General features: G+C 34.2%; 1 protein-coding gene and 1 long non-coding RNA gene across 2 annotated transcripts; both read left to right on the top strand.

Moving 5' to 3' along the window:
• The first annotated feature begins 1,996 nt into the window (after nucleotides 1–1,996).
• On the top strand, nucleotides 1,997–3,950 carry LOC136799657 (uncharacterized). Its single transcript, XR_010845552.1, has 3 exons — nucleotides 1,997–2,106; nucleotides 2,291–2,542; nucleotides 3,496–3,950. It is a non-coding gene; the product is annotated as an uncharacterized lncRNA (long non-coding RNA).
• An 18,092-nt stretch (nucleotides 3,951–22,042) lies between these two features.
• LOC136799671 (beta-galactosidase-like) lies at nucleotides 22,043–25,214 on the top strand. Its single transcript, XM_067056387.1, is given in 5 exon segments — nucleotides 22,043–22,387; nucleotides 23,709–24,015; nucleotides 24,157–24,393; nucleotides 24,696–24,834; nucleotides 25,189–25,214. Coding segments are annotated over 5 exon segments (933 nt in total). The 5' UTR covers nucleotides 22,043–22,163.
• The last annotated feature ends 2,699 nt before the right edge of the window (nucleotides 25,215–27,913 follow it).

Genomic DNA, 27,913 nt, shown 5'->3' on the forward strand with positions numbered 1-27,913 from the left:
CAATTATACACCGACCAGATCAGGTTTTATGACTTTTTTGTGCAGGCATATCATAAAATACAGCTAAAACCCTGTAAAATCCCAAAATGTTAAATTTAGCATAACTTTTGATCTAGGCATCCAACTGACATCAAATTTTGACAGGTTTTAGGTATCAATAATAAAATTTAAAAAACATTTAAAAAATTTTCAAAAGCTGCTGACGTCATCAAAAATGACGTCATTGTTTTTTGAAAAAATTTACTCATTTTCTGCATGAACTTTAAACGTCAATTTTATCAGTATGTTAAAAACCGGCAAATATGTTGAAAACCGGCAAATATGTTAAAGATATTTATTTTGGCTTTTAGAAATTTAAAACAGAATTGAAAAATCTCCATTCGTTCAACTTTAATTGTTATTTGATTGAATAGTACTTTTTCATTGGTCAGTGATAAGTGTGAAAGTTTGTGATGACGTCATCACCTTTATGATGACGTCATCAACCCAAATTTTTTTCTATGAACTGCTTTTATGGTAGAGACAATTTCTGCCAAATTTCAAGTCCATATCTTTTCTAGATCAAAAGTTATCCCCCCCCCTTGAGAATACAAAATCCGAAATTAGTCTGATAATAATAGGGTTAAATCCCAAAACACATTATAGGAGTATGGAATGTTGTTGTCGTAAAAAATCAAAATGATTTCAGTAATTGATTTGTGAATATTTTGAAAACTAAATCCAAGGGGTGTTTTCCACTGACGGCTTAAGCTAACTGGATGAATGTAACTTTTTCATAAAATGATGAATAGCCCAAACTATTCATATAATTTTTGATTGAAAAGAGATGGTTGCACGTTAATCTTTTCTTTTCGGAAAGATATTGTATTTCCCAAAGAAACACAGGAGAAAAATCGTTGAATCTTTTGTATTTTCACGCATTTTCTAATCCACTAATACATGGTCGAGGGCATGTATGAGAGAACATCAAAACAGCGAGGATAGGCGGATCAGGAAATAAAAAAGCTTTGCTGTGGGAGATGAAATTATTTTTCACAAAAGAAAACATAAACTTGTAACCATGTCTTTTCATCCACAACTTTTGGGCTATTCAGCGTTTATTTATTACACGTTCTGTTAATCCTGTTAGGTTAAGCCACCAGTGGAGAAACACCCAAAGAAACATTAAGATTTTTCGCTTTTTTTGTCTATAATTTATTCGTACATACTAGCCATAGCTTACACTAAACTGTCTGCTTAGGCAATTCTAAAAGTAGAAAGATGTCAAAATTGATACAATTTCTTACCGATAAAGTAGAGTAATTCACCCACAAAAAGTGCTCGCAATTATCCAAAAATGTTCGCTATGTGTCGACAATACCTATATTTTTCATCACGCCTTACAGATTGACTCGAAAAGCGGAAAATTGAAATAGATGGCACAAAAACATTGTAGAAGGGTTAATTTAGTTGATTGGAAAGTATTTTTCACTGAAATAAATTGTACGCAGAGAAATTAGTCAAAATGTAATTTTGTCTGCAATTCGACGACATGACTCTAATAAGCCGCGGCTTTCTTATACTATGATTGAAGTGACACACCTCGTTTTCCAAGACGCACTGACCAATTACCAAAATTATTTTGTTTGTATTAGTATTTTAGTATTTTCTTTTGATATATTTCAAAAAAGAAATCAAAAAAAAGACTTTGACGATCAATTACCGACAATTTCAACTCGTGTTTTTCTTTATACCTCCATGATTGAAGTGACACACCTCATTTTCCAAGACGCACTGACCAATTATCAAAATTATTTTGTTTGTTACTTCTTGTCCTTCTTTGGTGAATCAAGACATATAATCACTCTAAAAACATTTTAAAAGCCTCTGTTGCATCTTGGGATTTGAGTTGTTACGGTAATTATGATGGGAATTATATTTAACGTGTGATACATTCTATTCCAAGCACCTCATTGGGTGAATTTTAAAACAAGTGAATAGTAAATCACATAATAGCTCTTATTATAAAGCCTCAGTATAAAAAGAGACGAACGTTAGACTTGCAAATCAAACGAAAAGCAAATTTCAAGCGAAGTATACAGTGCAATAGTGAGATTGCCAACAACAGTAAGTACACATATATACCAATTAATCAGATTTTTGAAAGAACTGACTTTTCCAAAGTTTTCTCACTACACTTTTTCAATAACTCCATAAGAAATCTGAGTCTGAATCTGAGTGAAGAGATATTGAAACCAATTTTATAGTTCAGCAAAATATAAACCGAAATTTTTTCTTGATGTTTCGTTAGGCAATGGACATCAAAGTACTCATTTTATTCGCCGCGGTTTTGGCGATTGCTTATTCCTATCGCATAAGCAATGACGACTCTAACACAGGAAGGGATTTCTACCAAGCACTACAAGATATTATTGATGAACGTGTGGCAGAAAAAATGGATCCTAAACATGAATGTAAATTTGGAGGTCTATGTAACAATGTTTACAGCTACGGATGTCATAAGTATATGAGGAAATGTGATGGTTCAGGATGCACAGAAATTGTAAGTAACATTTTGAAGCATTTTGGTTTTGCAGCTCTCTGTGAATGTATTTTGACTACTTGATTGAACTACTTTTGTATTGTCACACATATGTACATTTACGTTAACTGTGCCTGAAAAACTATTCTTGTTTTTCGAAGCACCCTTCTCCCTGGGATTTCCCATATTAATTTCCGCCCATAATTTAGCAAGATCGCACGGAAGAAAAGGGAAAGCAATCTATATATTAATACGCTAAAACGTGTGTGTTTACAGCGTTTTGTAAAAAGTTTTCGAAATTCTAACAAAGCTCTACAAAGCCTACTCCTCACGGCGTTGAACCATCGTCTATTCGCACCTTATGCAGATTTCTTACCACTGGACTAACTTTGAGACGCTAAGATACTATTTTCTATACAGGAACATCGGAGCTGGATGGGTTAACATCAACCTTCCTCCCAAATATAATTTTCGCTGTTGAAGAATTATTCAAATGCTCTTTTAACTTTTTGTTTACAATAGCCGCTCAAAACTTTTCAAAGTCTTTCAAAGTCTTTCAAAGTCTTTAAAATATAATTCTTCTAAGCCATTTACTTAATTGTGGTTAAAAATTGCAATGCAATGTTATCTTTTTTCTCCTTACTTTCATAAAATGAAACTCGTATCATAGTTTTGGCAGCTATCTTTCTTCATTTATAGTTTTTTTATGTATAGTGATTTGCTGGATTGGGACACGCAGCGTGCGACGCTGCGCATACGGCTAGTAGATTATATTATGAGGCTTAAACTGCGGTTTTAATCATGACGTCTTAAGAAACACTTCGTGAGTGGCAAAATAACAGTTTAAACATTGTAGAAGCTAGAATTCGATATTATGCCAAAACTACTGTAAAGTACTCGCATACATTAAGGTAACAATCATTTCACGAAGTTTAAGCATCCATATAATTTCCGTATAATTTTTGTAACTTTAGGGAACTTGCTGGCGTCAATGTTACTCAAACTCGAAGACATGGTGTAGATTGTCAGACGAAGCCAGACGTGACAAATTCTTTTCTTGTCAAAAAGATTCAGATTGTGCACACACCAGAGAAAGAGGATTGTTAGGAAAATCTGCTAAGGAGGTTTGCGAAATGAGATATTCTGCTGGTGGCTCCGGGCCAATATGTCATGGATCAATAAATCCTTAAATGTTGAAAGAGGAAGAAAATTTACGGACAGTAGGAAACAAGTTTCTCCTTCGAATTATGTATTATATACGATTTTATAACTTACACCGCAATAATTTTCTCGATTTTCTTTTGTTTGATTTTTATTGTTTCTTTGTAATTTTTGAAAAATAACTTTTAAAATAATTTTTTTATTTTCTTCTAATAGTTTTCTAAGTATGGTTATTAGTTCCAGAAAATATAATTGTTGTGAGATATAATATTTTTCTTCTGCTGGTGCATTGGTTTGCCTCCCTTTAAATTATTAAACTAAATTAAACAAGAAGCCCGTTGGGCGTTAAGGCCCAGCGAAAGCGAAATTAGATGTTCGCGAAAAAAATCTTTTGGGCTAATTCGCGAAAATTAATTCCAACAAAATAATTGCTTTTTCATTTTCTTTGAAGTTTTTCACCCATTTTACCATAGAAACAAAAAGAGTCTCTGACTCGTATTCATGGCTTTTCTTATCAAATAAATTCCGATTTCGCCAAAATTAATTCCAGTGAAATAAGTTGATAATACTGATTCGCAAAATTAAATTCTCGCAAAATGCATAAAATTTTGCAAATAGCCCCACCGATTTTATGAAAATTTTAGCTTCAGAAAAGAGAGACCTGGTGTTTATTTTTGAAGATATAGACCCTTAAAATAGTGTTTTTCAGCCATTCCAAAAATATACAACAGATCTCTCTTTTCTCAAGCTAAAATTTTCATTAAATTTCGACCCTATGGTTTTTGCCTGAGACCGTCATACCTTAAAGGAAGAAATTTTGGCGGATTTGTTGGATTTGGCGGATTTGGCTGAAATCCGCCAAATCAAGTTCCCGCCAAAATTTCTTTCTTCCGCCATCCGCCAAATTAAATTCCCGCCAAATAAAACATTTTGAAAATATGATCTCTTTAAAGGTGTTTTTGCTATTTTTTCGCTGTTTTGACGCCATCTTAAGGTTAAATTTCTAAGCGACCGCCAAATTAAATTCCCGCCAAATTTAGTTTTTTCGTCCATCCGCCAAATTAAATTCCCTCTGAAAAAACTTGTTTGGCCATCCGCCAAATTAAATTCCCGCCAAAATTTCTTCCTTTAACTGAAAAACACAAAGTGTATATAGTAATAAAGTAATCGAAATATTCCTGAAAACGAATGTTTAATTTTTTTTTGATTTTGAATTTCAAAATAAGAAAATGTTACTCTATGGATTGTGCTTCTTATACACGAAGGTAAACAATAAAATTCAAAATATCATTAAATTCAACATCATAAAATTTAAAAATGGTGCCACATCGATTTATTGAGCTTCTTCGATGTATTGTCTTTGTTCATCTTCTTCCTCTTTCCGCCATCAAGGTCAATTCGAAATGAAAACTATTATGTGAGTCGAGTTTGAATAATCAAGCCATCGACCGTTCAATACAACAGCTCCAGAAATGGCCATTTTATTTAATGTGAAGCGTCATGAAAAAAGTTCCAATCTTGTTCAAATTTACACATGAGCTGCATTTTAGTCTCCATTACCATATTCCATTTAATCAGTGTACTTGAAATAATTCTGTGTCGAGTTTGAAAATCATGCCACGTCCCACTGTCACTGATAGGGTGCGCACTCGTCGGGATTTTTTTGCGCGGAACGAGGAAGAATTTACAAAAATGAACTTCAATGCATTAGTACTTACCTTTAAATCATCTAAATCTGTTCATTCTTTTTTAAATCAATCAGGAATTACCAGGGAAACAAGTAAAAAAACTGCATCCAGGTATCTATTTTCTTTCCAAAGATATTCATGTTTTTCGACGTCAAGGTGAAAACACGACTTAGCACTGACCACGGCACCGGAAAATTCTCGACCCACATTGAAACAAATGGCTGTCGCTATTGAGCTGGTTCATCTTTTCAATCGCCTAGTAAACCCAGGGTAAGATTAGGCTACAATCTATCACAATACGCTTTATTTAAGAATCTACAGGCCGTCTGGAATTTCGAAAAATAGAGAAATGCGATTTTTTAACAAGATTACGGATTTTTTTATTGAAGCGCCTTACACCATTTGAAAGCTGGGGATTTCAGCTTTATAGTTGTGAAATTTGTTTTTAGCTAGCATTTCCAGCTCAATAGCGATACGCTAAAGTTTAACAGTCATCGGGCCGATTTTCAGACCGCACAGGCAAAACTCCCCACACCCCGCCACACGGAAGACTAGATTTCATCCGCCATTTTTGGCGCGATTTTGGTGCTTCCGAAAACTATTTCTTGCTGGCGTGGTGTAAGGAGGCGATTCTTTGAAAAGGTGATTTTTTTTGTTTTGAAAATGGGATAACTTTGGGAATACATAACCAATTCTAAAAGATGACCCTTCATTTTTCTCACATAGGTAAGGACTTTCAAATAAAATTAGTTTGGTTTCCAAAAATTGAGGGGAAAGTTATGGCCTGTCCACCCTATCACTGACCGTTGTTGACAACGTCAGATCCAGAACTAACCTTGTGTAACACCAAGAAAAATTTTCCAATCTTATTCAAATTTACACATGAGCTGCATTTCAATTTATTTATTTCTATATTAGAAGCCATTATTTCCTAAAAATAAAGTCGTTTTGAAAACAAGAAACTAAAAATGAAGAATTTTCACTCATAAAGCTTTATGATAACTTGAGCAAAAACTATAAGATATGACAGAATGATGAAATATATATATTAACCTCTGAAGACAAATAATAGAAATCTTATCGCGCATGTGTCAATCTAATCACTGTAGAAAAAATCAAAGATGAAGAGCAAATATTACCTTATTAATGTCTAGCAGACTGTATCAGTATGCAGTTTACTATTTACGAATTCCCCAGAAACCTCCAAGTGTAATTGAAATGAGTTTATTTCGAAAGAAATCTTTTACATGATCCCCAAATGTATAACAGTAATTACTAAACTTTTAATTATGGAAATGTCACTTTAATTGAATCGAAATAATAGACATACTTTATGATATGATTCTCTATCACTGACTCTTTTTACAAAGCATTGATGACTTTTTGTAAGTTGTGTTTTCAACGACGGGAATAAAAATATCAACTTTGAACCTCATCCAAGATCTTGGTCATGGTTACTTTTGTCTTCGTTGATTGCGCCCTGAATAGAATCTCGATTCGTCGGCACAGCGTCAATATATGATTTTGACCTGTGCTATCACGGTACAAAAATTGTGGTACTGGTATTAAGCGCCGTTTCTACCAAAATGGATAGACAGAAGGAAACACGGACAAAAAAATAGTGAGACTCTCTTTAAAGGCCCACTCGCTAGCGCTGGGCCAATTATTAAACTGAGGCCTTAGCATATCTTTAGGTACTGTTTAATTTTTGGTAAGATTTAGGCTGATTATATCAAGAAGTTTAGAAACATGTAAGAAACATTTAAGGCTGAAAAGGCCAATTTCTTAAGAAACATTCAGGCTGCTTGGCAACACTACTTTAGGCGTAGAAACTTTCGCGAACAGAAACTTTCGCGAGGTTGAAAAATCGCGAAATTCACGACATTTACTTTCGCGAATTTGACGAAAATTTTTTTTTCGTGAACATAAACTTTCGCGATTTTGGAGTTTCGAAATTTTTCGCGAGCATTTACTTTCGCGAATACGGCAAATTGGGAAAAAAAAGGTTTAACACAAATTTTCAAAAAACTCACACAACAGTCCTTTTTCACTAAAATGTAAACTGTAAAAAGCCTATTTTACAAAGAAAACTTCGATTCTAAGCTTCATCAAATAGATTGAAAGCGTTTCTGTCTTCGCATGGCGCTACCCATTCTTCGTCATTTTCATCTTCGGTTTCGTCGTAGTCAAAGTTCTTGTTATTGTGTCCGATCAAAGAACGCTCTTCAATTGTAAGACAAGCAATAGCGATCATACGTAGACGATTAGCCTCGACAACATTCTCTCCATCATTCATCATTGGATCAAGCTGCTCGAAAGGATCGATAGAGGGAAGATTTTGCAATCCTAGATCGATTGCATCTTTAATTCCCGAAGACACCCATCCACTGGTGATAATCTCCTTTCCCTTAGCAGATGTCATTTCATTGTAGAAATCGATTATCCAACCTGCTTGCAGAGGCTTTAGTGTGGTTAATTGGAGCTTGATTTTTACGTCATCCTTTGAAATTTGTGAAGAATACCAACTTGAAAATTTCCCCTTTAGAAACATCTTACAGTATCCATTCACTGTCAGATCCAATGGCTGATAAAACTTCGTCATGTTTTTCGGGACATTCACAAGAAGGAAGTTGTTATCGAGGTATTTGTCGACAACATCTTTGGTAGTTTGTCCCGTAAAGGCATCCATGATCATAAGCGCCTTTTGGTCAGATGGGAGACCAAGACTTTCTCTTTCTGCTTTGACATAAGGCAGGATGATTTCTTCAAAGAATGTAATTGATTCAGATGTGTTAGAAAAGTGCTTGGGGTTGACACTCAAGCTAAATCCTTTCGGAAAGCTTACCTTAGGGATACTTTGTTTTGTCTTACCCCCATATATCAATTGGATTGGAAGAAACTTTCCTGAGAGGGTGACAGCAAACGTACCAGTCATCATTCTCTTGTCTTCAGATCCTTCGATTGTGACTGATGCGGATCCTTTTTTCGCCATCGTCATGTTACCAACAGGTGCATACTTCAGAGGAGTTTGATCAAGGTTTAGAATAAGCGAAGGTGGAATGTCGAATTTCTCTTTGTAGCTGACGATTTCATGATGAAAAAGGTACTCGATCTCTTTTCTGGCCGCCTCTGAGATTTCGATTTTGGAGGACGTCTTTCTTCGTCTTACAAAGCCCATTCTTCGAAATACGCTTCTAGCCCATGAGGATGATTCTATGTCGATTTTCCCGATTAGGTTTGGATATCTGTCAAGGAGAGCACGGGCTGTGGCATTAGCGATACTACCGTTTATTACACACCCTTTTCTGCTTTGAGCGCACCATGGCGTCAAGCTCCCCCAACATTAGAGGATGTCCAGTCTTGGAAGAGTACTTTTCGATTGTTTTATCGAGGTCTCGTTTTTCTTTCTCGGCTCTCTTTAACTCCTCTTGATATTTTGGTTTTGAAAGTCCGAATGGTACTCTCGTTTAAATTCGGATAATCAGGCTTGAACTTTCGAACTGTAGCAGCGTTACCGTTTTCTGAAGCATACTTCCCGATCGAAAGTCGTTTCTTTGCATCCCATTTCTCGTATTTTTGCTTTCTTTTGCCGGTAGTTGAGCTTATTTCTTCGGCAATAGATGCTGAATCAACTGCACCAAGATCGCTTGTCGATTCAACTTCACTTTGCACGTCGACGGTACATCTCCTTAAAGATAAATACAGAACAAACTTTAAAACTCTGAAACATAAAAACCAATTTTGAACTTCCGTGCAACTCTCAGAAGTATAAAATTTGAGCGAAGATGCTTTCCATTTTTATCAAAGGGATTCAGATAAGTCTTACCATTGTCACAGTCGTCCACATTGCACGTCGGGTTGTTATCTTCATTTTGATTTTTGTTCTGCTGTAATTTCATGGATTTTCTCAGCAACGACATTTGAGAAATTTAATGTCGCCCAGAAGCTGTCGACTAAAGAATGCACTTCCAAACTATATTTTAAAGAATGAAAGGAAGTTTATGTCTTGTCGCTTTTTTATTTGTTTTGATTTTTGACAAAATTCCATGAAATGAAATATGGACATTTTATCAGGGGGTTTCGATATTTTCATCGTGCAAATTTGTAAGAGTTTTCAACCATTTTTTCGGTATCGTTTACCTTTAGTGGAACCACTAGAACTATATTAGCTCAAAATTTATGTTTATGACCTTTGCAAAGAAATTATACACTCCAAATTCTTAAATTATTATATTGTTAACTAACCCTTTGTTTGACTGCTGTTCTATTTCCGATAAAGAATTTCGAATCTTTTAAACTTTCGAATAATTCGTTCGAATGTTAAGAAGTTTCTACGCGTAAAGTAGTTTCTTAAAAAAAAACGTGCATGTGATAGGCCTGATAGGTGCTATATCAAGCGTTTAATTCTAGTCCGGTGATGAAATGCCTTATTTTGTTTTTACGCAAATAATTTTTCTATATGGAGTTTTGTATTTTGTTTTTACGCAAATAATTTTTCTATATGGAGTTTTGTATTATTACCTGTTCATTGTAAGCGTTATATAGTTTGGCAATAAGTGGGAGGTTGGTGAGATTTTTTGTTCTTTGTGTCTGTTTTATTTGTTTGTTTTTGTCAGTTTTTGTTTTTGTATATTTAACGTTCCGTAAGTTAATCATATTCCTGTATAGAATCGACATAGACATAAATTTCTTCTCTGTAATTGCAGCTTTTATCTCTTTAATGTTTTGAAGGATATTACCGTGGTTTGATTTTAGTGAAGTTGACAGCACACAAAATGGGTTTGAAGACATCAAGTATTGATGTCAGGTAACGGAAGTTTTCTAATAGGTTACAGGATTATTATTATCCATGTAGCGTTCATTAAGTATGCCATTAAAGGTTTAATCGACGGGCGGTATTGAAAGGTTTTGTGACTCAAATTGCCATACCTGTGCTGAGGAGACTAAAGTGCCAGGCTTCAGAGGGCTGAAATATCATTAACCGCCCGGGTATAAGGCAATAACGTCATTTGCGGCCCGCTCGGAATTTGATTGAAGTCGTTGCACTGAAGCGAAGAGACTAAACTAACGTCAGAAAAAAAACACTTTTTGGTCATTTGCGGCCCGCTCGAAAGGTTCTAAAAATGTGTTGAAGAGATTACATTGAAGCGAAAAGACTTGGTTGACGCAAGAAAAAAACGTTGTTTGAATGTCCGATATGAATAGTAATAGTAATAGCGTTAAGTTTTCGTTGCGTTCGTTGTTGTCATTAATTCAAATGGCACTATAGGGCTAATAATCAAACTGCGCGGGCAGAAAATAACAACAACAACCTATAACTGAACGCTATTGTTATATTAACGAGAACGTAGTATAGACACATAGGCTTGACGTCTGATTTTAACTTCCAAATAGTTTTTAGCCAACTCAGCAATGACTTAAAACTTGAATAGTTGATCAGTGAAGTAGTGTTGATTTGAAGAACTGATGGATTGTCTCTGTCCCATAATATTCTTTATAAAGACAAAATAGTCGTTGATTGATGCGAATTTAATTCATTAATGTTTTTTGCCGTTCTAAAACAAGATAAATCAAAACCTTAAAATCTTGAGAGTATGAATCAAAATTCAGAATAGGGTAAGAAGTGCGCTGAAATGAAACTCTAATTGATGTATATGAAAAAATGAAGCGTGTATGTGATTCCTACTCGCCGGCGAGGTGAAGATGGGAATTATTTGTGTCCCACATGTCATTACTGAGTTTATGTATGTGTGTTTTTGTGCGGCGGATACAGTAAGGTTCTGTCTACATCCTGACTGACTTAAGGACAGTTAAATCCAACTGTCATTTAATGTTTTTATGAAAACATTTAATGTTTTTATGAAAACATTTAATGTTTTTATGACAGTTCGATTTGATTAGACGAATTACTTGTAATTTTCTAGATACCACCCAACTTAAAATAAAGAATAAATAAATAAATGAAAATAAATAAATAAATAAATAAATAAAAAATCTAACTAAAGGGGCATTTTCCAAAAAGATAACTCATCATAAATATCCTTTCCTTACCTCATCTAAGCTCTCGGAAACATAGAAACACTCAGAAAATGTCTAACTTTATTTTTTCTTTCTCTTACCTACTAGGGTACCTAATAGCCTGGGGGCTGCTAATTTATTGATTTTTTTGGAAATTCCCTCTTTAGCCTGCTGTATTAGCCTCCTTTTCGAAAGTTTTCCACCCAGGACATTTCCATTCCAACCCCCCCCCCCGCATATCAAGTTTTGAGAATTTTTCCAATCCTTCCCCTTATTCCAAACCCCCCTGCTATTAGGTACCCGAGAGTAATCGTTATTTATGCTAACGGAAAATTTTTGCAAAAGCTTCTTTGTCTCAAAATCTTAAAAATAGTGGTATTTGAAAAAAATTTCATCTCGATTTTTTTTCGTACAAAAAGAGTTAACTTTTGATACATTAATTTATCTAACTTAACACTTTTTGCAAAAGAGGGTAATATAACATTTTATTAACGTCTTTTTAAGGTTCATAACGTCATTTTTGTAATTAAATTGCTACATACTATTGATTCAAAACATAATTTTTATTTTCAAATCCAATACTGTAACCGCTTTCTTTTAACGATAGAAATACATCAAATTCTATTACAGAATTCTATATTCAACTGTCTATACATTTCAACTGGGGACATACAAGTTCATGCTGTGTAGTAAAGCTTGATCAAAAAATTCATTTGAGTAGTTGTCATCATCGTCATCGAAATCATTTTCCAATTTTTTACTCATTTAAAATGAATTGGAAAAATCGTTTACACGATTTCTTTTCAAAACTTAATGGATCTTCTCCTCGTTACTTACGTCCTTTGTCTTAAGAGGTACCCAAACCTACTTCTTGTAAAAATGGTAATAACGAGGGGAAGATCGATTATGTTTATAAAAGAATTCGTAAAAGTGATTTTGAGTTTTTGTTTCGTTTATGTTCTGAATTGTTATCGACAAAGGGAGTGTTAAAGGGACATAACAGTACTTGCGAAATTTTTAAACAAACTGTATGCAGCGGATACAAAATCAAAACAAATGTCACATGTCAAAATAAAAAATCAAACCAAATATGGCTAATTTTGATTGTTCAATTGTGTTACAAGTTTGTTTTGGACACGTGATTTTAATTGTTCTCTTTAATGACACGTGGTTCGCGCAATGTTTACATTTTACTACTTTAATGTCCCTTTAATCGATTCTCCCCTACAGATGTAAACCCATCCTAAGTTACTTTTCAATCTTTATATACCGCAATTATAAAATCTAAAAGTTGATATTATTATGAGACGATGATTTGTTTTGTACCTATAAATTTTTTGATAGCTGGTAAATGTCCTTGCCCGGGGGGGGGGGGGGTACTAGGGTTGGCGAATGAGGGGTATGTGCGGACGGGACCTCCGAAAACCGACCCTTAGAGAGACTGATTTTTGCTGAAAAGGTGACCCTTAGAGAGACTTTTTGAATTTTTTTTTTCGATTTTTGAAAAAAGTCATACCCTTAGAAAGACTTTATTACAATTTTTTTTTTGATTTTTGAAAAAAGTCATACCCTTGGAGACTTTATTACAATGTTTTCTCTCGAAATCAAAAAATTTCCTAAAAATTCTGAATTTTCCGACCCTTAGAGAAACTAATTTAAAACTTTCTGATTTTTCCGACTCTTTAGTCTGTTTTTATACCTGAATTCTAACGTGATCGCCAGCGCCTCTGCCATCTTTGAAGTTTTGAACTTTAGATTTTGTTTGGTGAGTACTGTACTTACCAATCCAAAATCGCCCTTAACAGTCAAACTTTTTTTCTGAGAACTGATTGGTTCATTTAGGTCAATTACGATTACATCATAATTTTTAGTTTTAAATCAATCAGATCGATTTGATTATTAAAAAACTTTTGGAAAGGTGAAAAAACCGACCCTTACCGTCCGCACATACCCATCATCCATTTTTGCCTAAGTACCCCCCCCCTCCCGGGTGTCTTTGCTATAAAGATTTTAGAATTGGAGAATATAGGAACATTTTTATAAATGAACTTGGAAGAAAGAATAAAAATGGATCGCAAATTTGAAGGACTTTAGTTTTTTTTTGTTTTTTTTTCACTGGAATTTAATTTTGTCAATTTTAACAAATGGTAAAGTTCTTCCACAATCCCCCAATTTATATCTATACATTTCACATGGTCCCCCTTTTCCCCACTGTCAGCGTTGAGTTCTGGGCCATTTCCGGACTCAACACTGACAGTGGGGTCCGGGGGACGGATTTTTATCATAGAAAAACAGCCATAACTTTTGATGCATTGATTTAGAAAATTTTTCCGAAAAATCTAAAACAGTTCAATCAACGATGTAAAAATAATAGATAACCAACTACCTCTAGAAGGCACTTCTCCCAAGATAACAACCATTGTTTTCCTATTGAAATGAGCACTCCTTTAAATAGCTCTGTGTGCAGTGCGTGTTATGCTTTTAGCTAGATTTTGACAAACTTTTTGACATCCACTGAATTGATAGAAAATTTGAATTGTTATTTACTGCAAATTTTGGAATTTTTTTCAAAAGATAAAGGTACCAATCTTTAGACAAATTGACTACGGATCGGCCTGATACCACTTAATCTTCATCTGGATAAATAAACGCTCATAAAATGATGTTTTCTGAAAAATATATGTGTGATTTGAAGTGCGATATCTCACGAATGAAAAGTGCATGAAGGTTGCCTGATACAAAATAAACAGATGAATGTTTATAGAACAATAATATCTATTAAAAATTCCTTCTGTGAGGCTGCCTATAGGAAAATATACTTTTTCTAACCCAAATTTTGGAAAAATATACATCACGTGATCGATTCTGTCCAATAGAAGGTTGCAAATGAAGCAAGTTTTTATTTAATTGCACTTTTTACGATGCAAAATGTCATTAATATTTTTACAACCATAACACGGATGTTTTTTGAGAATCAAGGCAAGTTGGTTATCTATTATTTTTACATCGTTGGTTCAATTCTTTGCGTTTGAAAAAACTTCGAAACAAAACTTTTTATAAAAGAAGGTGATGCCACATATTATTAACGTCTTTTTAAAGTTCAAAACGTCATTTTTACAATTAAATTCTTAATTACTCTTAAGGGATTTGATTAAAAAGCGATTTATAAGGCAATTCTTTGTTAAAAGTGTTAAAGAACCTAAAACACAACTTTTATTTTCTAATTTAACGCGTACTCTAATTTAACGCGTTGCTGAAATTGGCTGCGTTTAGACCAACCTGGCATTTGTAATTGCTTGCAGTATTCTTTTGAATTCTATTGTTCCGCGCAATTGTTCGGTTTGTCAAATGCCTAATGATGCCAGCGTGTTGGCATTTCGTTGGCATTTGAAATGCCATTTTGAGCAAAGGAATCCACTTTTCTGGCATTTCAAATCAAACAAAGGAACCAAAACAAAGAGAAAAAATGACATTTTTGATTTTTCAAAGTATTTGCACGTTTTTTATTCAGTTCTTTCTGTAGATTGTAGAATTTGCAAGATTTGCCATAGCCTAGCCCTACGGCAAAAAGTTTCAGTCTTAGTGACTGCAGTTTTTGAGAAATTCCATGCTTTTCATTGTTTGATCTGTCAAAGTTGAACTTGAGGGAATCACCTTTTCAGTAATGACTCTAAAAAGACGATTCCTTAAATGCCATGACAGAAAATACAATGGAAAAGCTATTAAAATCGAATCCCTCATGAGCAAATGCCAAATTACAAATGCCAGTTGGTCTAAACGCAGCCATTGTGCCTATCTATATATTAATAGTATAACGCGTATGTCATTTTGTTTTCTGTCTGTGTGTCACTTTCGATTTCGCAAGCAATGTTTTGTTCTTTTAAAAGATGACTTTTGCTTCTTGCTCCACAAATGTGTTAAATCAGATTCGCGCCGTTTTATAAAGACTTTGTTTTGATTGATAGATTAGACTTTCTCTTTTTTTTATTTCTTTTCTTTTGTTTTATATTTTCGAATGTAATTAACGACCTATTTGATTTGAGACATTCGAATTCTTTTCAAAACAAAAGAAAATCTTTTAAACAGAATCTGTTAAAGAAAAGAACAAATAAAAATAAAACATAAAATCACAAGACAAGTTTGTTAACTTTAACATGCAACATTAAAATTTCAAAGGCGGTAAAAACTAGAGTTCTTTCTTCGTAAAAAGGGACCTTTAAACCTATGTCGATAATTATTTTGGTAAAATCTAAGTTCTGTTGAATTTGAAAAGTTATCGAAGTTATGACGAGTTTTTTATAAAAAGCACCAAAAAAGCCTTCCGGGGGCTATGGTGCGATATTTTCGGCCCTGCCCCTTGGACCCTTAGCAGAATAAAGAGAGAAGAAACAAGGGATATTGTTTAATTTTGAATCACCTTTTGGAAATTTCACCAAGTTTCTATCTTTTCTAGGGGCAAAAAGTTAAAATTTTCCATTTTTTCCGATTCTTCTGAATTTGATTTTCCGTTTTTACTGCCATGTTTCAAAAAAGGCACCTTTAAGCCCGGCAATACTAATACCCTTCCTTCTCTTGCCTAAGCACCCCCCGGGCTGCCTTTTTTTCGACGAATCGCGGTCATGTCTAATTATTTCACTCCGCTTATTGACATCCAAGTTTTCCTAACGGCAAGAAATACGGCAAATATAACGCGAGCGAAGCGAGAAAAAAAAATCTAATTGCAGAGCCGTCTCGGACGTCGCTGGTCGCCGGTATGGTGTAATTTGGGAATGGCGCCCTTTCTGCTTTCTGATCTTTTTGCCGCAAAAATAAAAAAAAAAAATACGCGTTTGGCTGATTTAATGCGTTGGGCGTTATAATTTTATTACAATAATTACGCGTGACATGAAAACTTGTACAAGAAAATTTCAATTTTGACAAACTTATCTTTCTTATAAAACTTTAAGGGGCTCTTCCAAAAAATGTCCGTACATGAAGGGTGGAGGATATATTGTACGGGGGGGGTAGCGAAAAATCATCAAAATTGCCATGTTCGGAGGGTAATTTGGGTTGTCCGGGGGGTCAACTGATGCTTGTCCGGGGGGGGGGGGGGGGTAAAACCTGTTGTCCGGGGGCCAAAAGTCATTTTGTCCGTATCGCTGAAAAATTGTTATATCATCACCCCCCCCCCATATTAAATTTTTTCTGGAAAAGCCCAAGCTCAAAAAATGTTGACTACCACCTACCACAATTATAAAAACGTATAGACAACCCTGACTCAAATAAAGATTTTTACCTCCATTTTAATGCGTCCAACTTACTTTTCCCATTAATTTTGTAATTAATTATTCACTAGTTTTTCACGCGTAGCGTCAAAAATAATTATTTATTGCCACGCGTTAAATTAGAAAAATTACAGTCATTGACGTAGTAAAACCATGAAGGTAATAAAGATACAGATGGAGAGAAAACGTCTCGGTAATGCGATTCAAAGCGGCTTTTCTTTGGTGTACCATCATTGGAAGCATAAAACATCAATTTATAACTTTATAAGAACAGAAAGAGGCTGGTCCGTTGATTTTGAAAAACTTAATTTTGCGAGAAATCTTAGTTAAAATGCAATTTGAAATAGTTTCAACTGATTTAAGGATAAAATAATATATTAATTTCATAAGGATATATTTTTGGGCTGGCATTTTGTGAACATTGAGAGTCGCATCACATTATCATTGAAAGTTTGTTATCTTAAAATCTTCACGTCTAAGTGGGTAGCGGTTTTCATACTCTGACAAAATGATCCATTAAGGTTCCTAATCGTAACACGTAATTCTTTTTTAAATCTATCGATGGCTTTATGGGCAGCTTCCCCTAAAAGTTTAGAGTATTGTGCTTATTATGCGAAGTTTATTTTCAATTTTTCATGACAAGGCTATTATATTTCAATATACTTGTTAAAAATGTATTGTCTTTTCATTCATCTTAAATATTCCCACAAGTATACCCAAAATTAATTATCTTATTCCCAAAGCAACCAAACAGCTGTTTGCTTCCGATGATAAATCAGAATAAAACAAAAGGCATTGACTATCCATCTATCTTTATTACCTTCATGGTAAAACACAAGATTGTTTTGTTGATCACCATACAGGTAACGACGTATCTTTTTATTTTTAAGTGAAGTTTGATGGTAATCTATTTGGTATGATATGATTTGAAAGGAGGGATGGTGAAAATGGCATTAAAAAGAAACTGAAAGTACCTCTTAGAAAAGTGGATGATTTTTTTTGAAGCTATCTGAAAATCTACACTCGAAGAAAAATGCGGCGTCTTAAAAAGTTTCCCCTGCTTGTTTTTGTTTGTTGGATTACGATGACAATTCTTTATACTTGTTTTGTACCAATAAGCTGAGAACAAGAACTTAAAGACCTTAAGACAAAACTGAATGAACAACATGCTAATTACACTAACAAGCTGAAACTTGCCTTAAAAACTGTTGAAAAGCTGAAAGACCATTTAAAATGGAACATATATGGAATGAATCTCAAAACACCTAATATAGAACTTGTCAACTCGAGAGATATTGAAGCAAGAGACACGCAGATTATTATTTTAGTGACGTCACATATCGCAAATAAAAATCGAAGGGACTCTATAAGAGTGAACTGGGGAGATCCAAGTAAATTTACTAAACATACGAGGCTTTACAACGGCGAAGCTACATATAAAGTATATTTCATGACCGGCTATTTACAAAACCACATCGGTAATGCTAGCTTGGAGTCTACTATTCACAAAGACATGCTTATAATGAATAGAACAGAAAATTATTGGGATTTGTCAAGGAAATTTATGTTAGGTTTCTTATGGTCTCTTGAAAATTGCCAATTTGATTATCTTTTGAAAACTGACGATGATGTTTTTGTCAACATACCAACTTTATTTAAATTGATTCACAAAGACCCGTTTTTTTGAAACATAAAGACAGACTTTATGCAGGACACATGTATGAAGGTCTCGGCCCACATCGTAACAACTTCTCTAAATGGTATGTGTCAAAAGAGGAGTGGGCACCAAAGAATTATCCACCCTTCGCCCCTGGTATGGCAGTTATCTTATCAAGATTTGTTATCAAAAAATGGTCCCTTATTTCGATTGGTGAAACCTTTTAAATTGGAAGATGTTTTATTAGGGATGTTGGTGAATTATGCAAATGTGTCAGGAGTGGGAATTCGAAAGCCAGTTGGTGTTGAATTTTATGATAATCTTCAGGATAGAAGAAATTGTGGGTATTCATCGAGGGTGATCGCTTTCCATAAAATTCTAGACAATTACTGTATGACATTCTTAACAAATAACAGTATGAAATGAATATAAACATTTAAATTTAGAGAAATTTCTCTATCTTGTTGGAAAAATAATCTTTGGGGATTATTCAAGCTTTGGAAAGTAATAAAAAAATCGAGAATACAGATGAAACACAAAACAAAATGAAAAAGATAATCGGTTTAGATTTAAAAATTTTTTTATTAATCTATGTTGTGTCTATTGATTTAAAAATGTGTATTAATTTTGTCTCCCGAAAGGACGGGGGAAGGTCCGAATACAGCGGGGTAGGAAATTTTCTATATTATTATAAGTGGGGGATGGAATAAGAGGGGGGAGGTAATTTGAAGACATAATATTTTTGTTACTTTCTTTAATAACTAAAAACGCAACTAAAAAAAAAAAAAAAAAAAATGTGTCCAAATATAATTGGTAGTGGAAACAAGAATGCCTGTAACTTTTGATAACAAATATAAGTATGGAATTTTTTTTTGCTTGTTTTAGAGAATCAAAAGCGCTATATTTTAAAGTATTTTTGGCTGAAAACTTCGCGATTTTCGGTTAAATTTGCGATTATGAAAATTGAACTTTTTTTCTACTTATGCTATAAGTTTCATTTTTCAACCAGTGGTAGTTCAACTTTAGGTTAAAGAAGTTTATTAGATTTCAAGGCAAACAGAAAAGTCCTTCGGAAGATATGGGACCCGAAATACCCCTTGGTAACACTTTTTTGTGAAATATCAAATCTCAAACTTATTACTAAAAACGGGGGTAGTGATAGTTTTTCGATCATAACACATTTTACGATCTCTTTAATGACCTCATAGCCAAACTGTGTTTAGTGTTTTGGAAATTAGCAAAGTTCTTTAATGACTTAAAAATAACAAAGGCAATATAATTTCATACTTATCTTTTCAATAAAATCACTTCGTTTCGAAATAATCAATGATACCAATAATAGAGGCCCCCCAGCGGACCCAAATTTCACGCATTCACGCAAAAATTTTTCGCAATTCACGCATTCACGCAAGTTTTTCTCTAAATTCATGCAAACCCAATTTTTGGGGAAATCTGGGAGATTTTCGGAAAAAATCGGGGAAAATGTCAAAAATAGAGGTCTTGCACATTTCGCTAAGTTCTCTGAAACAAGCAAAAAAAATTCCATAATTATATTTGACTATCAAAAGTTACAGGCATTCTTGAAGTATTGCTTGTTACTTTCTTTAATACTTGTTGAACTTTTTTTAAATATTTTTTTTTACTTTCTTTAATTCCTTAAGATTGCTGCAAATATCCGTGTACCCTTTTTACGTAACCACATGCTTTAACAATTGCGTGGAATCTTGAATTTTTCCTGATCGACTTAAGCTTATAGAAATTATTCCTAGCTTTAAAAAAGGCTTTTCAATGGGTAGAGCCATCAATTATGGACGAATGAGTTTACTCGCAGCGGTATCTAAAATATCTGAACGCTTGACTGTAAATCAACATAAATAATCATCAGAAATAATGACGTCACAAACGATGCCACGTGGGTGGTACCCAGCCTCTTTTCTTTTTCATTTATGTTGGATGAACCGAAAGATACTTTCTTGAAGCTTGACCAATGGACCAAGGTAATAAAAAAATATTCTGCCGTTTTCGTGATATATCATCGCTGAACTCTATTTTATCTAGGGGTTACTCAAGTAAAATGGAATGGAATACAGGGACGTGCCGGTGATCAGGGTCCCTTTTTGACTATTTTTTAACACTTTTTACATATCACACTACCACGGCCTTGACTTCACATCTGAAAGGTCCTACTCTTAGGTGCCAAATAAACGCCCCCTTGCTTTGTTAACTTTTCGAAAATACTACTACTAAGAATTGATTTCTGACGAGGTCCACCTTTCGAGCACCAGTGGCAAATCCCTGTCGGCAAGGGATCGGCAATCAATGTCAAAAGGCTTATTATAACTTAATAGAGCGGATAGCGAGTTTTTGAAGTTTTCTTTTCTGAAACTTATACTTCACTGATTTGAAAATATTTGTTAAATGTTTTCAAATTATTTCTTAGTTCAGAGTTAAGGCCCTCCAAAGTGTCATAGAATGGCAATGAAAAGGCTAAAAATGGACAAAATCTTATGATAGCGGTACCATTTTCATGAGACGAGATCTATTGTTTCTGGCATCGGTGTAAGAAAATATTTGGACTAAAAAAAGGCCTGTAAACTTGACAATCCTCCATCGAATGAGAAGATTTTTCAATAAATGTTTTCTTCAAGGTGAACTCAATTGCTTGATATTCTCCTCCAAAATTCTCCAGCGACTTTTTGTCCATTTTTCTAGCTAAAGAAAATATATTTTCGAAAAAAAATTTAACGGAAAACGAAATGGAACATAAACTTGTTTTGTGGTGCTAAGTTTTATTTGATTCTCGTATATTAGAAGGCTAATATCTTCAATACTGATAGTTAGAATGTTCAGAGTAAACTTGAGTTCTACAGTTCTACTAAAGAGTCTTATTTCATTGGGCGAGCTTAGAATTTCTTTTGACACATTTTATAAAAGAAATCAAAAGGCTTTAACGACCCATTACCGACAAATTAAACTCCTGTTTTTCTTTATACCTCCATGTTGAAACCTGTTGAAACAGACCGCTCTCCTACCAATGCAAGTGATTTTTACATTGTCGACACACCTATCTTTGTTTAATTTTTAATTGATTTTTAAGTGAGCTATTTTTGGTTTGCAGCCAAAATCTGAAAAGAAAATCACATTCAATGAATGGTAGGCTCTTTTGTTCTTTTTTCCCTAAAAACTTTGTAAGAATTCGCGTCAAATTCGTTGAAATTATTTATTAAGATTTTTTTTCGATTTTTTAAAAGTATTTTTTAAATGATTTATTAATTTTTTTGTACATGTATAGATTTTAGAAAATTAAAATAATTATGCACACTTTCTCGATTAAAGATATTCTTTTGTGCGCCTCTTATGTTGACAAAGCAGAATTAAACTGGAGTCTCCGTAACTCGAGCAGGGGTTGAGAACGCACGGGAAACGCAAATTTGGTCCGAGTGGGAAAATACCCTGGAATTACAGCCCCACTGGGAAATTGACTTTGATTTCATCTCCACTCGAAATTCAATGCCTAAAAATTGCACTCCAAAACCATCCCGTCTGGATTTTTTAACCTTGGAACAATAAAATTTCCCCATTGGGATTTCAACAGATATTTATATACCCACTGAAGAAAAGTGTTCTTTAGTTTTTAATGTGATAACAAATGTGATCCTGCTTACAGGGAGAACAATTTTACACAAAAACATGTTAAGGCCACTTGAAATTTGAGATTTAACTGTAAAGTGAGAAGGCCCTTAAATAAGTACAGCTCATCGTGGTTCAAAAATACTGTTTTGTTTTTAAAATCGATGTCTAGTTTATTTAAGATAGCGTAAATTTTATGGTGTCAGACTTGGCAAAAGTAAATCATGCTAACTTTGATTCTCCTGGTCCTACAGTTGCATTCTCTAACCGGATATCCACTGAACAACGAGAGATCGTTTACAATTGATTATGAGCACAACACATTCTTGAAAGATGGAAAACCATTTCGTTACATCTCTGGTAGTATGCATTATTTCCGTACACCGCATCAACTTTGGGAGGATCGATTCTATAAAGCGAAGATGTCTGGATTAAATGTCATTCAAACGTACGTGTCAAGCTTTTCACGCTTTTTCATAAGAATGGTCATTTTTTTCATATCATCATTTCATTTTTTTGATTCAGAACCTCCAAACGACAAACTTTCTTTCTACGCTCACTCCCCTCCGCACTCCCCCCTGTGATATCGTTCCAGCCCGGTACACCTTTTCGACCGTAGCCACCAATTGCCGCGCGGGCATATTTTGTCCGCTTTATCCCACTAAAACCGTCCCAGTCCTTTTTTCGCAACTACAGAGAAATGTGTCAAAAAGGATTGGATTGAGTTTAGGGGGATGATTAAATAATTAAGTGGCACTTTAATGGGATAAACTTTCGCGGGGATTAAATTTCGCGGATTTCGTGGATTTGGGTGTCATCCGCGAAAATCTGCGAAATTAAATCCCAATGGAAATTTGGAAGGGCCTCATCCGCGAAATATTTCTAATCAAAACTCAAAATATGTCATATAAATACTTATTGAATGGTTACTTGCATCAAAAAAGCGCTGATAATGTGTATTTCAACAACCAAAATGCATGATTTGACACTAAAAGTCACAAAATCGTGAAAATATTGCCACCCTATAGTGCCACACGCGAAATTAAGTCCCTGCTAAATTTTTGAATTTCGTGGATAGGCCCAACCGCGAAATTTAATCCCCGCGAAAGTTTATCCCATTAAAGTAACTGCGCGACTACGGTCGAAAAGGTGCATTGCTAATCTGATTATCTGGCCTCTTCATTTATCAAAGCTGTTTAAAACTGTCTCTGTGACTGAAAGAATCGAATCTCAAATGTGTTTTCCATTTACAATTGACTCTCGTTAATACGAACTGGCACGAGGAAAATTGAAACTTTTTTCGAATTACAGAAAGATTCCAATTATAGTATTTTAAAAGGTTTTCTATTGGAAAGGGACTGAAAACATGTTCGAAAGATTCAAACCCGGGGGGGGGGTACTAGGGTTGCGAGCTGACGGGGGGTGCCGCCCGACTTTGGACCCTTACCGGGACTAAAAAGGAGAAAACAAAGGAACATTTTGGGAATTTTACGACCCTTACCGGGACTAATTTGACCAATTTTGACCAAATTTCGATCTTTCAGGGGATAAAAAGTTGAAATTTTCCTATTTTTCCGACCCTTACTGGGACTGAAATTTGATTTTCTGATTTTTGCGACCCTTAGCGGGACTTTGGAAGTCCAAAAAAGGTACCCTTAAGGGCGGCACATACCGTCCCTTCCATTTGCCTAAGTACCCCCCCTCCGGGAGTTCGAATAAGCGAGAGTTTACTGTATATTAACTGGAGTATTTGCATTTCTTCCTTTCAGATATGTCGCATGGAACATGCATGAAATGTTTGAAAATGTCTACCATTTTGAAAATGATCTTGACATCGTTTCGTACATTAGATTGGCTCAACAGTACAATCTCATGATTTTGTTGAGGCCTGGACCCTACATTGATTCTGAATGGGAATATGGCGGTTTTCCTTATTGGATGAGCAGCAAAGTTGGAAAATTGATCTGAACTTCAGACCAAGGATATCTCAATCTTGTTGACAAATGGTTTTCTGTTTTGCTACCGAAAGTTAAACCACTTTTATATGAAAACGGAGGACCTATTATTGGTGTTCAGGTAATTGATAAAAGTTTTCCCCTTTGAGCTCCAAGTAGGAAAAATATCACTGGTTAAGATAGTTGACGGTAAAAAAGGGAGTAATTTAATTAAACCGCGTCGTTGTATTTCGCTATTACAATCTTCGTCTTTTTTTCTCAGGTTGAAAATGAATATGGTAGTTATGGTTGTGATGAAAAATACATGTTAGCAATGGAACAAATGTTAAGAAAATATCTCAGTCAAAAAGTCTTTCTATACACCACAGACCCTATCATTGATCAAGCTTTACAGTGTGGTTCAATTTCATCCTTGTATAGAACAGTCGATTTCGGAGCAGGTCATGATGTGAATAAGTCGTTTGCACTGCAAAGGAAATATCAGCCGAAAGGACCCTATGTAAGACCACCCTTTCTTTTACCTTCAAGTATGACAGAGACTACATTGCGCAACGCGTCTGAATTCATTTTGGTCTTCCATTTCCATTGGGTGGCATTTAGCCCTTTATCGTTATTCCGATCACTGGAACACTTGTATCCAGTCCTTTAAATCGCGTTTTTGATTTTTCTGACATAGTGCTCATGATAGTACTAACATCCATCAGAAAAATAAAAAAGTGGTGCAAATGGCTCTGGGTTAGGTTGGGTAGCATATTACCTACCAAAACCTCTCACTCAGCAATTCTTGCTTATATTTTACAGGTTAATTCGGAATACTACACTGGTTGGTTTGATAACTGGGGTGAAGGACATCATGCTGAACGACCTGAATACATAGCACATTATTTGGATCAAATACTGAGCTTTGAAAATGCTTCCGTCAATTTGTATCTGTTTGAAGGTAACTTGTGTATTCAATTCTATTTTTCAGAAAGATTGAATGTTCATATTCATGTCATTTATAGATTGATATGTTTCAACCTCTTCTCTATGTATCCGGCTAGGTCGCGATATATGTGTGTCTGAAAATGTCGTTGCTTTTCACGTCTAATGGAATAAACTGACGTACGGCAAGTGAGAATTGTCATGTATGAAGTCGGCAATTTCTCTCTCAATACGAAAATTTCATACTATCATACTACAGTCAGTAAAACATAACGGGATAATGCTCTTCCACATGCTATGATTGTGTTACGTTATTGTATAAAATCATTGATTGAACGTTAACATAAAATGTCTCTTCTATACTATACAGAAAATCAGCGATATCCCCGTGGCTGAATTTCTTGGGGCGAATGGGGCAATGTGTGGCGAGTTGTGGCAACATTAGATATAGAAAACTCAGTGATAATACGTGGCTGAATTTCTTGGGGCAAATGGGGCAAAGCGTGGCGAGGTGTGGCAACATTTCACATAGAAAACACAGCAGTGTCTCCATGGCTGAATTTCTTGGGGCAAACGGGGCGAAGCGTGGCGACTTGTGGCAACATTACATATCGAAAACTCAGTGATACCCCGTGGCTGAATTTCTTGGGGCAAATGGGGCAAAGCGTGGCGAGGTGTGGCAATATTTCACATAGAAAACACAGCGATGTCTCCATGGCTGAATTTCTTGGGGCAAACGGGGCAGAGTGTGGCGAGCTGTGGCAAAATTTTATATTATAGAGAATACAGCGATGTCTCCATGACTGAATTTCTTGGGGCAAACGGGGCAGAGTGTGGCGAGCTTGAATGTATCCTAGGCTTCATTTACACGACTGTTGGACGCCAGGGAATATTATCTGGCGCTATCAGTAAGCATCAAAAAGCTGATAATACGCAGGGAACAAAGTTTGCAAAAATAATTGAGGATATCTAAGGACAAAAACCACTCATATTTCAAACACTCTCGTTTATGACATTCTCAAATTTTGTGAAAAATAGACCAACTTCAACAGGCCTTGCAAAGATCATACCTGGACCTTCTTTAAAGGTTTTTTATTACTTTCTGTCCGATAGGTGGTTCAAACAGAAATTTTATGAATGGTGGAAGTTCGTGTGTGCATGTTTCGTTCATTCAATTTTTGACGACATTTTTGGTCAAAAAATTGAATTTCGATGGCAATATTCAATTTTCAATTTTCGAGTTAAAAAATGGAAAATTGAATTTTGATTGCAAATTTCAATTTTTGTTTTGTTTATTACCAGAAATGAACTGAAATTTCCAGCATCATTTTTGATTTTCTAATATAAACTTCTTGCATTGGAAATTGAAAATAATATTTTCAAATACTGAAAATTGTGTAATGAAAAATTGAATTGACAAAACAAAACCGATTTTATCACGTTTTCTTTTCCATGAAAGCAGATTCTGAAAACAAGCAGTGTTTCATCGGTGTACCAAAAAAGAACAAAAAAGTAGAATGTTTTATTGTTTGTTGATGTCTAGTTCCCAGATCTTTTGCAGTGTAATTTCCTTCTGGGTAAATACACTATGACATAAATTTCACGTGGAAAAACTTCCTTTACGTAATATACACTCTTCGGATACTTTTTGGTCTTTGACTGCAAACATAGTCCTGCAGTGTGACTTTTTTATTGAGCAACGTCCTTTTTTATAAGAACAATTTTACAAGAAAACGAGGCTGAAATTTAAGCCAAGACCTAAGAACAAATTACGAACAATCTGAGCCTCAGATTTCTAAAAAAGTACTGATTTTAAATCTATTTTAAGTTCTCAAGTAAAAAATATCGTAAGAACATTTAAGCCTGAAAAATTCAAAAAATTAAGAACAGCCCAGCCTGAGCCAAATTAAACTTACTGGTTCTTATTAAAAAAACTTGTAATTATTTAGAAAGTACTTGATTAATTCTTTAGGATACACGGGACTGTGTTAGGAATGAAATTTCTTCAGCCTCAGTGGCACAACTACCTGTCAATTAAGGGACCTTTGACGTACTGAGTAATCAGAAAGTTTCAAATGACCTAACTCCTTGAGGTAGAGAAAAATTAGACTAACAAAGAAGAGACTGAATAAAGCTATTGTTTCCTTTGTCTTCTTTGTAACTGGTTGTAAATCATTTTCTACTTTCAATTTTTTTATCCGAGACGTCTTTTTTACAAACTGGTTTGGTTTTGTTAAATTCAATTTTTCACGACACAATTTCAGTATTTGAAAATATTATTTTCAATTTTCAATGCAAGAAGTTTATATTAGAAAATCAAAGATGAAACTGGAAATTTCAGTTCATTTCTGGCAAAAATAAAAATAAAATTGAAACTTTCAATCAAAATTCAATTTCCAATTTTTTAACTCGAAAATTGAAAATTGAATATTATCATCGAAATCGAGGGGTAAATCACTTCGAAAAAAGCGTACGAAATGATTTTTGATTTTTGATTTTTTTGTGATTTTTTGATTTTTTTTGGTGATTTTTTGATTTTTTTGTGATTTTTTTGAGATTTTTTTATTCTTTTGTGATTTTTTTGTGATTTTTTGATTTTTCTGTGATTTTTTTGTGATTTTTTTGTGATTTTTGATTTTTCTGTGATTTTTTTGTGATTTTTTGATTTTTTTGTGATTTTTTTGTGATTTTTTGATTTTTTTGTGATTTCTTTTTGATTTTTTGATTTTTCTGTGATTCTTTTGTGATTTTTTGATTTTTCTGTGAATTTTTTGTGATTTTTTGATTTTTTTGTGATTTTTTTGTGATTTTTTGATTTTTTTGTGATTTCTCTTTGATTTTTGATTTTTTTCTGTGATTTTTTTGTGATTTCCTTTTGATTTTTTGATTTTTTTCTGTGATTTTTTGATTTTTTTGTCATTTTTTTGTGATTTTTTGATTTTTTTGTGATTTCTCTTTGATTTTTAATTTTTTTCTGTGATTTTTTTGTGATTTCTTTTTGATTTTTTGATTTTTTTCTGTGATTTTTTGATTTTTTTCTGTGATTTTTTGATTTTTTTGTGATTTTTTTGTGATTTTTTGATTTTTCTGTGATT

This window comes from Clytia hemisphaerica, unplaced genomic scaffold (genome assembly GCF_902728285.1).
Source record: "Clytia hemisphaerica strain Z4C2 unplaced genomic scaffold, Clytia hemisphaerica genome assembly, whole genome shotgun sequence".
NCBI classification, from domain to species: Eukaryota; Metazoa; Cnidaria; class Hydrozoa; order Leptothecata; family Clytiidae; genus Clytia; species Clytia hemisphaerica.